This window comes from Elgaria multicarinata, chromosome 4, assembly GCF_023053635.1.
Source record: "Elgaria multicarinata webbii isolate HBS135686 ecotype San Diego chromosome 4, rElgMul1.1.pri, whole genome shotgun sequence".
In the NCBI taxonomy this organism is placed as follows: domain Eukaryota; kingdom Metazoa; phylum Chordata; class Lepidosauria; order Squamata; family Anguidae; genus Elgaria; species Elgaria multicarinata.
The window spans coordinates 33,964,829-33,977,266 of record NC_086174.1 but is presented as its reverse complement, the minus strand read 5'-3'; the positions used below and the strand labels follow the sequence as shown (position 1 = coordinate 33,977,266).

Here is a 12,438-nt window from a genome sequence, read left to right as displayed (position 1 = left end):
ATCAGCCTACAATTTCTTTTAGAATAAATATGCATTTATTTTTGTAGGGAAAATGCCTTGACATAGGCATTTTGTGCACAACTTTCCCTAAGATAGACATTTTGTATGCTGTTATTTGAACCAAGAGCTACATTGTAAACTTCAGACAAGTGTGTAATCCAAAGGACAGCTGTGTTCCAATCCACATATTAGATTGCCATGTGTGAATTAAAAATGCTGAGCAATCAAAATGCTGCCCCAATCTCACACCTTAGTTCAGAAAAAGTGAAACAGCTGTTTTAAGGTCTGCTGTGACAAACATGTTCTCTAGTTCCAAAATCATAATGTTGGAAACATATACAATTTTTTGGGGGGGAAAGCAAGTACCAGATGTCAACAAAAGTGTGTGCTTAGGGAAACGGGGCTTACCAGTACCAATTTTGGGGGCTTACCAGTATCTAGGGTGCAGCCCATAGGATTGCACCCTAAAATATTTAATTTTAAAAAGAGCCTAATCTTCTGCACCATTACTGCAGCAAATCCATGCCCTTCCACATTGATAATGCTAAAATAAAAATTGGCAGAACGATAGGATCTAATGTAGTTCTGGTTGTTCTTTCTCCCTGCCCTCTCTGCTCATGGCATCAGGGTAAGGGAGCTTGTGAGTGCAACATTTAGATAACCTCTGTTGTATTGGTACACTGTTTTATGAAATCAGGTGGCCTATCTTCACCCTGTTAGTCATTATGGTTGTACATTTTATTATCTACAAAATTCGAGGTAGTGAATTTTGACCTAACATTTTCTAGTTCAACACATTATGGTGAAACCTGAATAAAAATTATCTGGGCCCATTTTAATCTGGCTTTCTCTGGGATATGGGACTTGGAAATCTTTGGTCACCCTGTACTGGAATTCAGCCATATTGGTTCTCTTGGACTTCTCAATAGCTTTCAATGCCATGAACCACACTGTCCTTGTGGACTGTCTTGTGGGGCTTTGGGGGCCCTGCACTGCAGTGCTTCAAATTCTTTCTATTGGGTCATGTCTAGAAGGTGGTGTTGGGGTGGGGGACTCCTGTTCAGCACCATGGCCATTGGCCTATGGAATCCCACAGCATTCTATCTTGTCCCCCATGCTATTTAACATTTTAATGAAACTGCCTGGAGAGGTCATCTGAAGTTTTGGAATTAGGTGCCATTGATATGCTGATGAGTCAGCTCTATTGTTCTTTATTGTCTAACTCCAAAGAATCAGTCTATACCCTTGAACATTGCCTGGGTTCTAAAATGGGCTGGATGAGGGTGAACAAACTGATATTAAATTCAAACAAAATGGAAGTGCTGTTGATCAGTAAAAACAGGGCAACATCCCATCCAGAACGGGCTTGGAGAATGGGATGCAACCTGTTCTGGATGAGATGTTGTCCTGTCCCATTAGTACAGTTTAAACAACTATTCTATAGGCGTCAATCTCATTTGGATATCTGTTCAGGTATTTGGAATGTTTACACTAATATGTATATTTAAGATATGAGCGCTGAATTTTTGTCAAAGTTATTCAGACATGGGTTTTATGGTTTTGTTATATTGCAAATTAATAAAAGTTTGATTTTTTTTTAAAAAAGAGTTTTAAATTGAGAGTAGTTGTTTTAATGTTTTAATGGTGCTTTAATGTGGTTTATTGTTTAGGTATTATTGGTTTTATGTGAAATGCTGACATTTGTGGAAAGGTGTATATAAATATTTCTAATAAAATGAACACAAATAAAATTTCCTTACTGTTTTTAGTTTCCTCATCAGCTACTAGTGGTAGTACCATTATTGGAGAAAACACAGGAGTTTTTGTTGGAGGACTTCCACAAGGATTTACTAACCTAAGAAAAGACACAGGTGAGAAGATTCTGCATGGTTTTTCATGTCAGGCGTTCCCAGCTACATTTTGTATTATGTTGGTAAACACTATTTCCCATGCAGCTCTGCTTCCATCCACTGTTACTTCACATGCTTCTATAGGCAGCTGGCCTGGTGTGCATCTTACTGAATCTTCAAAAGCTGGATTTATTCTGGGAATTTACCCTTAGTATACTAGAAAGTCATTGCTTATTAGTTACTCTTACAGGCTGATTTTATTTTCACCGTTCTGTGTTGAGATTTCTGCAATGCACACCTGTTTGATACAGTCACCAAGTTCACACACTCATTGCAGCTCATTATGATTTATTAAGCCACAACGAGATGTGGGTTCAAATGATATGACAAGCCATGGCTTGAATATTTAGGATGCTGCCCACAGTACCGTGACTCATCATGTCATCTGAACCTGGAGACCCTGGGTTATGCAAGTGTTAAACCACCCCCACAGAACCCATAGCCTGTTTAGGATTATGGAGTGGTGGTCTAAGCCCCACATAAGCCACAGTCCCTAGGCTCAGATGACACAAGCTGCCGTTCTGGCTTAAAAATTCAAAATGGCCACCAGCAAGTGCCATAACCCACCATGGCTTAAATGAGCCATGATGGGCTGTTTGATCAAGTGAACTGAAAAAGTGGTTTGCACCACAGAAGCTAAATAAACATATTTAAATGAATTCACATAACTAAACAGCTGAAATAAGAAGCTACTGAAGGTACTTCTCTATGACTACCCTAAAGTACTCCCCACAAGTCCTTGACCTGCTGTTGCATCAGCTCTTCGGCTGGGGTCCAGGCCCAAAACATTCCAAGGGAGATTCTGTGATTCCGGATTCTGTGATTTGCTGTATCAGTGGAACCCCTGATAGCAGGGATCCCTATTGTGGGCATCTGTGAATGGGTCCCCAACAAGGGCCCCATGGGCACCCAGTTTTAATTTTTTAAATTTTAAATTTTTTAATATGTATGAAATGCGTACAACATTCTAACAATTATACATGGGCTTCAACAAAAGTGGACCAAATATCCATATACATATCCATTTGAAGTTGGCGTCTATATGCCACCTGTTCAAATACTGATAGCTCTGTAAAGTCCTCAGTCCATTGTGTTATAGGAACTGAGTGTTTATTCTTTCAATATTGTAATATAAGTCTTTTAGCTGTCAAAATGGTGCATAGAATCCATTCACACTTTCCATGAAGCAGGTAAATAATTTAAAAGACCATGAACATCAGAGAATATTAAAGACTGTTCTAGTACAAAATTTATCCGCATATTAACCTCCCCACAAAAGAAGCAACTACTGGACATTGCCAAAAGATATGTTTAAAAGAAGCATCAGTTGTATTGAACCATCAGCAATTAGCTGAATTAGACAATCCCTTATTGAAGAGGCACTGTGGTGTCTAATAGACACACCCACATTTTTTATTATTATCTTTGCTGAATAAGATGCATAGACACAACAGGTAGACTCCAATGTGGTGATCCACTGATTAGGAATGTTGTGCTGGTGCCCACAGCATGGTCTCAAATTTCCAATTGTGCCAATGGGTCCAAAACAGTTAGGAACCCCTACCTTATAAGATCAGTTTAGAAGCTATAAAACAATTCTGGTTTTGCTTTTACATTCAAATATGTTCGTTGCATTCTAAACAATTAAGTGTTTTTATTTATTGGTCAGGCACCACTAAAGTAGTCACAAAAGGATTTGTGGGGTGTCTCCGAGACATATTCCTGAAAAAGATGCATCATCCCTATGAGGTTTGGGAGCCTTTAGAATGGAAAGAAGCAGTGGAGCAACGAAATGTTTATCACAGTTGGGAAGGGTGTCCCAGTGTGCTTGCAAATGGAGCACATTTTCTCGGGAAAGGTATAATCACACGTTAAAATTGTTTGAAATACTACCTGTGTTTTTCTTTTTGTTTTGAATTCCGTGAAATAGATGAAAGATAATTATTACTTTCCACCCCCTCCTCCCTCCTCCTTCCTTCCTTCCTTCCTTCCTTCCTTCATTCCCTCCTCCTCCTCCTCCTCCTCCTCCTCCTCTTCCTCCTTCTCCTTCATACCCTCTCTGTGTTACACTGAACTCAAAGCAGGCTTTAAAAATGATTAAAAAATCATAAAACACACTCAGCCCAAATAGTAAAAATTGGACAAAGCTACCCCCCCCCCAGCCCAAACAGAAATGGCTTGCAGGCCTTCTAAACGTGTGGTTAAACTTCCAAAGGCAGCTGCTGCTTCCATAAAGTCAGAGCCATAATAGAGAAGATTCCACTTCACATTCCCATCACTTTTATGGCCACTTCTTAAATGTATTTATTTTATTTATTTATTTATTTATTTATTTATTACATTTTTATACCGCCCAATAGCCGAAGCTCTCTGGGCGGTTCACATGCAAGCTTTTGTGATGTAGCTTTCCCCACGCCTGTCATGATGTCTGAGGGACAGTCTTGACATCACTTTCCACACCAGCACCTTTGCCTTTCAGATTGATGACTTGATATTACACAAAGGGCATTTTTACCATACCTGTGAAGTCCATACCATTAGGTGGAGTTCCACTTTATCACAGAACTTGACCAAGGTGAGGGAGGTGACTTTTTCAACTCTTTTCAAGTGAACAGAGATGGTGCCATTGTAGTACCTTTTGGATTAGTACTTTTTCACCTCTGCTTTTGAATAGTGTCATTTCCACGCTGCAGTAATTTTAGAAGATGGTTGAAGAAACTGAAGAGGGCTGAAGAAACCACTAGACATCCCAGTGCCTGGATATATATGTGTACTGAATAACTGCTAGTGTTAATTACAATAGCAAGGGTTTAAGTTTTTTAGTTTTGTAAAGAGAGCTTCGGCTATGGGACGGTATATAAATGGATTAAAATAAATAAAATAAATAAATTATACCGTCATCAGGTCATGGAACATCATGATCCTACCATCACAAAGAAGAAAATGATTTTTTCTCTCTCTGCTTTTCTTTCTAGTGACAGTTTAGTTTAATGAAAAAGTCATCTCAATCCAATGAAGGTACAGAGACTTTGATGCACACACATTTTGTGGTTAAGCAGCATGGTTTAGCGTGTTGTCTGAATGGGGCCATAGAGGGCCAAATCACCTGTTACTTTAAAGACACAACTAGCAACTATGGTTTCTTTATTTTAAAGATGCAACTAGCAACTATATTTTTTTCCTTTTTTACTCTCTAACAGGAGTGCACATATGCATGCACATGCTCACACATACCTGCAAACATACTCACATACAACTCTCTCACACACAGAAAAGAAAAATAGTCTAAGAATGAGCTCTATACCATAGAAGCCTTGTTCCTAAAGCATCCCCAAAGCATCATAGGAAGCAGGCAGGAACCTTTAAGCATTACTTCCTCAAACACTCTAGGAACAAGGTCCCTGTTCCTGGACCATCTTTTCCTTTTCCCCTATTTTGGTGGTGGCAAATTCTGGGGGCCTTGGGTCCCCTAGCCAGCCTTGAGACCAATGGGCCATGTTTTGCACCCCTGCTCTATAATAAGTATCAGGAGTCCCAATCCAGATCAAGACTCTACCACGGGGATAAGGGAGTTTTAATCCCCACCACCCCTGCTCTGCAGCCCTAATCCAGATTGGGGCCTGGATTTACTCTGGAGAAGTAGCTGCTAGCTGTATCTTGAAAATAACATGTCATTTGGGTCTAAGTGTAATACAAAGAAAATTCTGCCTGTCTTCAAGGACAATCCTATTTTAGTAGGGTAGTCCCATATGCAAAATGGAGTTGAAATGGACGAAGAAGCCTTAATGAGTGTGGCTGACTCAGGGCTGGATTATGGCTTGAGTATACATTGTACCAAATTCAGGATATGGATTGAGCATCTTCAGAATTTCTCAGTCTCAAAAATGAGCTCTGCATTTATTAGATTGATATTATATATAATTCCATGAACTGAATTACATTTCGTTTTAATTGGCATGATTATAGCAACCACAGTGTAACATTCTTTGCTTTGCTTCCCCCCCCCCCCATTTCTTTCTCCTTAAGGTTTCCTAGAACTCCATTCAAATATTTTTCATGGTGGTCCGGACATCGAGATCTCCTTTCTCTTTAAAACAGATCAACTGAATGGAATGCTTCTGTTCATTTACAACAAGGAAGGGCCCGATTACATTGCTGTAGGTTCTGATATTTTTGTTTTTCAGATGGGTTATTTGTGAAATGTTATGTACAGAGGCAGGATTATTTCCATTGACTTCCAAGAAATGGTCCATGGTATGACAAAGTTACATGAGAGAATGTGTCCATTTGTTTTTTTGCATCTGTCAATTGATAAAACTCTATAAAGACTGTACATTACGTTCTCAATTTCCCCCACCCCCCTTAGGTATAGTGATATTCCCATAACCTCTATGACCTAATCTACTTTCCTGTATAGTTTTATAGCTAAGAAGAATAGTATTTTATTGATTTTTGTCTTCTGCCATTCCACTAATGTATTTCATTGCCAGGCCATCTGGTTTTTCTACCTTTATACAATCATAGGATCACGGATTATTAGAAGTTGAAGCTGTTTGAATAGGCCATCCATTAATATTTAACATTTCTTGAGCACTAATATTCAGACGTGACATGGTCTATGCTCCGAGGGTTACAATCCATGTCCTAAACACATTGCCCCTGATCAAGACATATTTGAGCACAGAAAAAGCAGCACAGCTGCTGCTGAACATAAGCACTTGTTGCTTCTCTTCAGAACAAATGACCACTTTGACAGTGCTTTTCAGCTGTGGCTTGGTTGATCATTTGGTGTGGTGGGTTATAGGACGTGCTCATTGTCTGGTACCCAGTTTTACATCTTACTGCCTACAGGTGCACCATGAAATAGATGAGCACTATTAGACCTGACAGCTCTGATGGCATTCATCTGTTTTGTGGTGTACACACAGTACAGGAACAGCATATGTGCATCCTGAGTAAGCTGAGCAGATTTCCCCCATTCAAAATTTTTATTGTAATGTGGATCCACTCTGCCCCCAAATCCCACTCTTCCAAAATTCTGTCCAACTTGGAGAATTTATAAAACTAATTTCATGAGTGGAGCATGTAGAGTGAGCTACCGTTTCCACCTACATCCTTGCTTCTCTATGTTACTGATGTGTTTGTTACTGCCCCCCCCCCCCCAAATTGCAGTCTTCATGTGATCATACTCACCTTCTCATTTTGTCTTCTCAGCCCTTTAAGACAGTTCAGAATGAGAAATGCAAACTTGTGCAAGGCCAGTCATTGCATTTTATGGTTAAGCAGTGAAGCTTGATGTGAAAATTCACTTGAATGTCTCTTTTAGCAAAATTTCACTACTACATTTGCCTTTTTGAATTTAATGTATTTTCACATATTGCTTCAACTCTGACAGGTGTTTTAAAATGCCGTTAGTTTTAACAGTTTAATTTTAAGGTGATAACATTCTCTCTTTTGTTTGCTAAATTCAGTTGTCTTATAGCTTAGCATATACCTACAGTATACACCCCCACCCCACCCCCCATACACGCCCCATATACACCCCAGCTGCTGGAGAGCATGGGCGGGATGGTGCTGTTGCACCCATGTCCTGCTTGTGGGTCCCTGGTCGACAGCTGGTTGGCCACTGTATGAACAGAGTGCTGGACTAGATGGACCCTTGGTCTGATCCAGCACACACACACACACACACACACACACACACACACACAATCTCTGTATCGAACACCATCCATAATTTTGAATGTGGTGGTTCTGGTGGGAAACTATGATGTCTGTGTGTGTGTCTGTGTGTCATACACACACAAAATACAAATGCAAACACTTGCAAGCAGGAGAATTTGTTCTCCAAATTCATTTCTGCACTATTGAGCAGAGATATGAACCTGGTTTTTCCACTCCAAACCAAAACAACTCAGGCCAAATATACACCAAGCAGGTTATAACACTTTAAAAACGGTATGAAAACGTTATATGTAATGCGTCCTGGGCCCGAACAGTTGTCATAACCATTATAAACCGTTATAAGCAGTAGTGTAGATCTTGCCTCTGTCTCCTAGTTGATGTCTTTTAGCAACTCCTAATTCCTGTTCAAAGCATAGCTACTGAAACCATTAACTCCATGGTAAAATAAAATGGTAAGGTAACTTCCAGACAAAGAGCTTTTTACTGGAGGGCATCTGCTTTCCCTGACTTGTATGCATGCCAGTTCATCATTGCTATTTTGAAATATGCCACGTATAGCTAAATGATTTCCTTACATTTCCCAATGCCACTGGTGAACACATACCATTGAGGTTTGCAATTAACCCCTTAGCACTATCACAAAGATGTAATGGTGGTGGCAGAAAATGCTTATGAACATTTGATCTCACAAATAATATTGTTGTATGCTTCCCTGGACAGTGAGATGTTTCAGGGGCAGTACTCCATAGAATCGGATTCCTTTGACTATTTTGTTTACAAACATGCAAACAGAACATATACAGAGGCAAAGACTCAGTCCAACAAAGCAGAATATCTGCTACCCAGTATCAGAGTCCCAGAGAAATCCCTCACACTCCAAGGGATCTTTAGTCACTCTTGGCATCTGTTTCTGTCTTTCTGCTGTTTCGTCACATCTTTGTTTTTATTTAGCTAGAGATCGTGAAAGGTGGAGTGTAGATTCAGATACCTTTATTTGCATCTGCCACAGGCCTTTGCATTTAAAATAAAATGTTCAAAGCAAAATTATAATTGACTGAAGTTACCCAGGTTACATTCTAAAAATGTGCATCAAGCCCAAATGCTAAGATTAATACACAGCCCTTTTTATGTATGTATAAATAAATAAATAAATAAATAATCATTCCAAGGAACTGAGTAAAATTAAAACTTTGATAAAATGGTAGCTCTTATTTTAATAGCTCCTGCTAAATTTTTTGCAGTCTTTGCTGTCACAAGCTTATTTTGATCTATGAGAAGAAAAGTCATGGAACCAATAACTGACCACCCTGGAATAGATAACACTAGTGGGCTGTTATCACCTTTTCCCTCAAATCTTATAAAAAGTGCAAACTAATAATACATGAGCTACAATTTCAATACTGCCATTTCCACATGGGCATATACTGTTTTTCAATGGGGTTATTCAAGTACAGCTAATGGCAGCATATTCAGCCTTGCGTTAGTAAAAACTCTTCTTTATTTTAACACTGTTAAGTTTTGCAAATAAAATGCGGGTGTGTCAAAAAGACTGGGTGAAAAGTGATCATACCATGGACGGAATTCTCTTATAGTGGCCCAATTCTTCTGTTGTTCAATATCATGGAGGCTCTAGCTAATTAAAGGTGGGATGTATCCTCTTCTCCAAACTCTGATAGGTATACCATTGAAACACCAAGGTTCTGTACCTTTCCTAAACCATCAAATGACCATTCTGGCACACTAGGCAGCAATCTACCTGACAATGGGATTACTGCCAGCAGCTCCTATAAGAATTATTTTAATGAGTGGCACTTAAAGTACTCAGGCTGGCACCAAATGTCAAAACAAGCTTCCTTTAGAATATGTATCCCAGGACACCCTTCTTTTGTAGGGTACCCATTTGACCTTTCTCTGCAGTTCACAAAGCCTTTCCATTTGCAGTATGGATGGGGATGGCTGCAACTGGAGAGAGACCTGGGATCACAGCGTACAGTACATTTTCTCTTCACGAGGTCTTTCCCTCACAGTGCCATCCGTTGTGAATTATTATATTATTTTATTATGTGTAGCCAGTTTCTTCCCTTAACGGATCATAACAGATGGGATTATATGGTCTTTCATGAGAACTAACACTAAAGTCTCATTGGAAAGGAGTGTGTGACAGCTCACTGACTGCCTTTGTGTAGCTCCTGTCTTTGAATTCAGAAGATGAAAGGACAAGGGGAAAAAGGGGGGGGGGGACTGAGACAGGATTGAGCTGGCAACTGGAAACACATGTTTGAGCAGTTGGGATCATTTTTACTCAAACTTCTGCTCTATCTGCCTATCTGTTAATATGATTTTATATTGACGTACGATACAAGAGGATACTATATATTAAATAAGCATTTCTTTAAGAAGAAGATGCATATCATTTAGTTGTCCTCTTTATTTCACATAATAAGATTTTGGCAGGGATGTGAAATGTCTGTTTTTCCCTGTGGTCTTATTAATCTTTTCTCTCACAAAGAACCTTATTTAAATGTCATTTTTCCTGACCTAGACAATTTAGAATCTCAAAATATACTTGCCATTGCATACCAAACAAGATACAGTGTTGACTATTTAAATCATGCAGGCAATTTAACTAGAAAACTAACGTTTTGATGATGTGTGCTTGTATTAGATAAACTGACTCATAAATCTACCCCCACCGCAATATTTTCTTAAAAATCATTACTTTAGACATTTATGAAAAAAGTGAGAAATATTGGATCAATGTATTATATTTAAAAATTACTTCACCTGTCAATTTAAAGTTAACTTAAGCAAGTCTGAGGTTTCCTTCTCAGTAGTAGTTTTGTAATATAATTCTTCATAATAAAATTGGCAAATGCACATTTTCCCACTTCCTAAAATGTTTACCAGAAGCAGTTATATTTTACGTCAGTTGTCTCATTTTAAATTTTTAGTAATATAGTCATAAGCTAGTTACACACACATTAGAAATAAAAAACATGATCCAGACAAAATTACACCCTTTAAAGTTATACTGATATCAATGAGAGAAGTGAATTGATGAGATTTAGAAGTGCTTAACTTCAACTACAACAATCCTACAATTAAAAAAATCTGTTTAGAATTGCTACTCACCTAGTTGTGCACTTGTTTATATCCCCAAGAGAACACACATATGACTCTGCTGGGCTAATCTTCTAGCCTAATCAAGACACAACACATCCCAGAGGATATAGAATTTTGCAGATCTTTCTCCGTAGAGAGAGAGAGAGAGAGGGAGATCTTTGGACAGGGAAAGAGGCGGTTTTGTTTGGGCAGTAGAAACTTTCGGCACCGTAATGTCCCTTTGTTTGGTGTCTGATGGTGGTAGGGCCTGAAAAGAGGTGTGTTGGGAGTACGTCCTATTGGACAGCAGACCGTACTTTTGAGTAAAAACACATACAGTAAGGTTGAGCTGCACATCTGCTACAATTTCCTCTCTCTGCTTTGAGATTGAATAGGTGTCCAGATATGGGTTCCCCAGTTTCAGAATGATTTGATCCAAACATTCAGTCTGAGGAAGTGTTGTGTGAGACTCAAAGGCATGCATTTTGCTTTTTAAACAGAATTGTCAGTAAAAGTTATATTCTTACTTCTTCTTTCCTTCAGTGGGACCAACACAGCCATTGAGACTTTGCTAAATATTATTTAGGTAGTTTCTGTTGAATTGCTTAAATTCATATCATATATCTGTTTTGATTTCCTTGCTGTCATCAGCCCTTTGATTTTTGTTTTAATGTCAACCTACAGGCAGAACTGAAGAGTGGAATCTTGACTTTTCTACTAAACAATGGTATTGTTTCTATACATGTGAAACTCTGGTTAGGATTGTCCTATTGCAATGGGAAGTGGAATAAAGTTATTTTGAAAAAAAGAGGATCGGTAGTTTCAGCCAGTATGAATGAATTGACAGAACATTTGGTGAAACCTGGTTTAGACCAGCTGTTTGTAAACTCTCCAGTCTACATTGGAGGAATCCCAGATGAGATCCAGAATACCTTCAAAGTGCTGGGATTAGAACAAGGTGTGTTGCATGTCGGCTGTATATATACTTACAGGAAATATTTATTGCTTGGGTCAGAATTAGTTCTTCTGAGAATGGAAGTCAACTTTCTGTTTCTTAAAGATACAAAGTTGTGGAAGGCTGCTGCCAATTACCAAATTAGAGGTGCAATTAAATGGAGGCTGATGGCTTCCATGCCAGTGAAGCAGTGAATCTGCTCTGGGTTTAAATCAGAACCAGTCAAAAGTTCAAAGGACCTATCCAAGGTGATTTGCAGAGTTCTGAGTTCTGACTGCAAAGTACCTTGGATAGCTCCTTTATAATTGTGACTGGTTCTGACTGAAACCCGGAGAGGATTCACTGCCCTATAGACATCAGAGCCACCAGGGTCCACTGGTGCAATCCTAGAACTCCCAGCATTCCCCAGCCATGCATTTTACTGCCTAAAAATGCATAGGATTGTGCCCTAGATATCCAGAAACGCATACTTCACCTTACTGCAAAGCTTCTGGTCAATTTCCAAAGTAGGTCATAAGGAGAATTCCTGTATCATTAATAACCATGTTAGAGGATCCTTCTATGCAGTGTGGGCACAGCCACACTAAATAATGGCACTGTCATCTGTCTCATGCATTTGTGCCTTTCAGTTTGGAGTTTGCCTGATTCCCTAAATACCTATCTAAATACCTAAAAATTCAGACTGCTTTTGTTATACAAAAGCTGCTTTGGGAGAGGCAGTGGTGGGAACTGCTTAAGATGTATATTATGTATGTATTGATTATATTTCTATAACACCCAATAGCT

At 39.0% G+C, this 12,438-nt stretch overlaps 1 protein-coding gene across 1 annotated transcript in view; it reads left to right on the top strand.

The window, feature by feature from the left end:
• Nucleotides 1-12,438, top strand: part of USH2A (usherin) — a 594,633-nt gene that overhangs the window by 185,541 nt on the left and 396,654 nt on the right. The window contains exons 23-27 of the mRNA XM_063125387.1: nt 1,770-1,871; nt 2,071-2,073; nt 3,592-3,768; nt 5,937-6,071; nt 11,386-11,655. Of these exons, the coding sequence (XP_062981457.1) occupies nt 1,770-1,871; nt 2,071-2,073; nt 3,592-3,768; nt 5,937-6,071; nt 11,386-11,655 (687 nt within the window). The remainder of the gene's footprint in view (nt 1-1,769; nt 1,872-2,070; nt 2,074-3,591; nt 3,769-5,936; nt 6,072-11,385; nt 11,656-12,438) is intronic.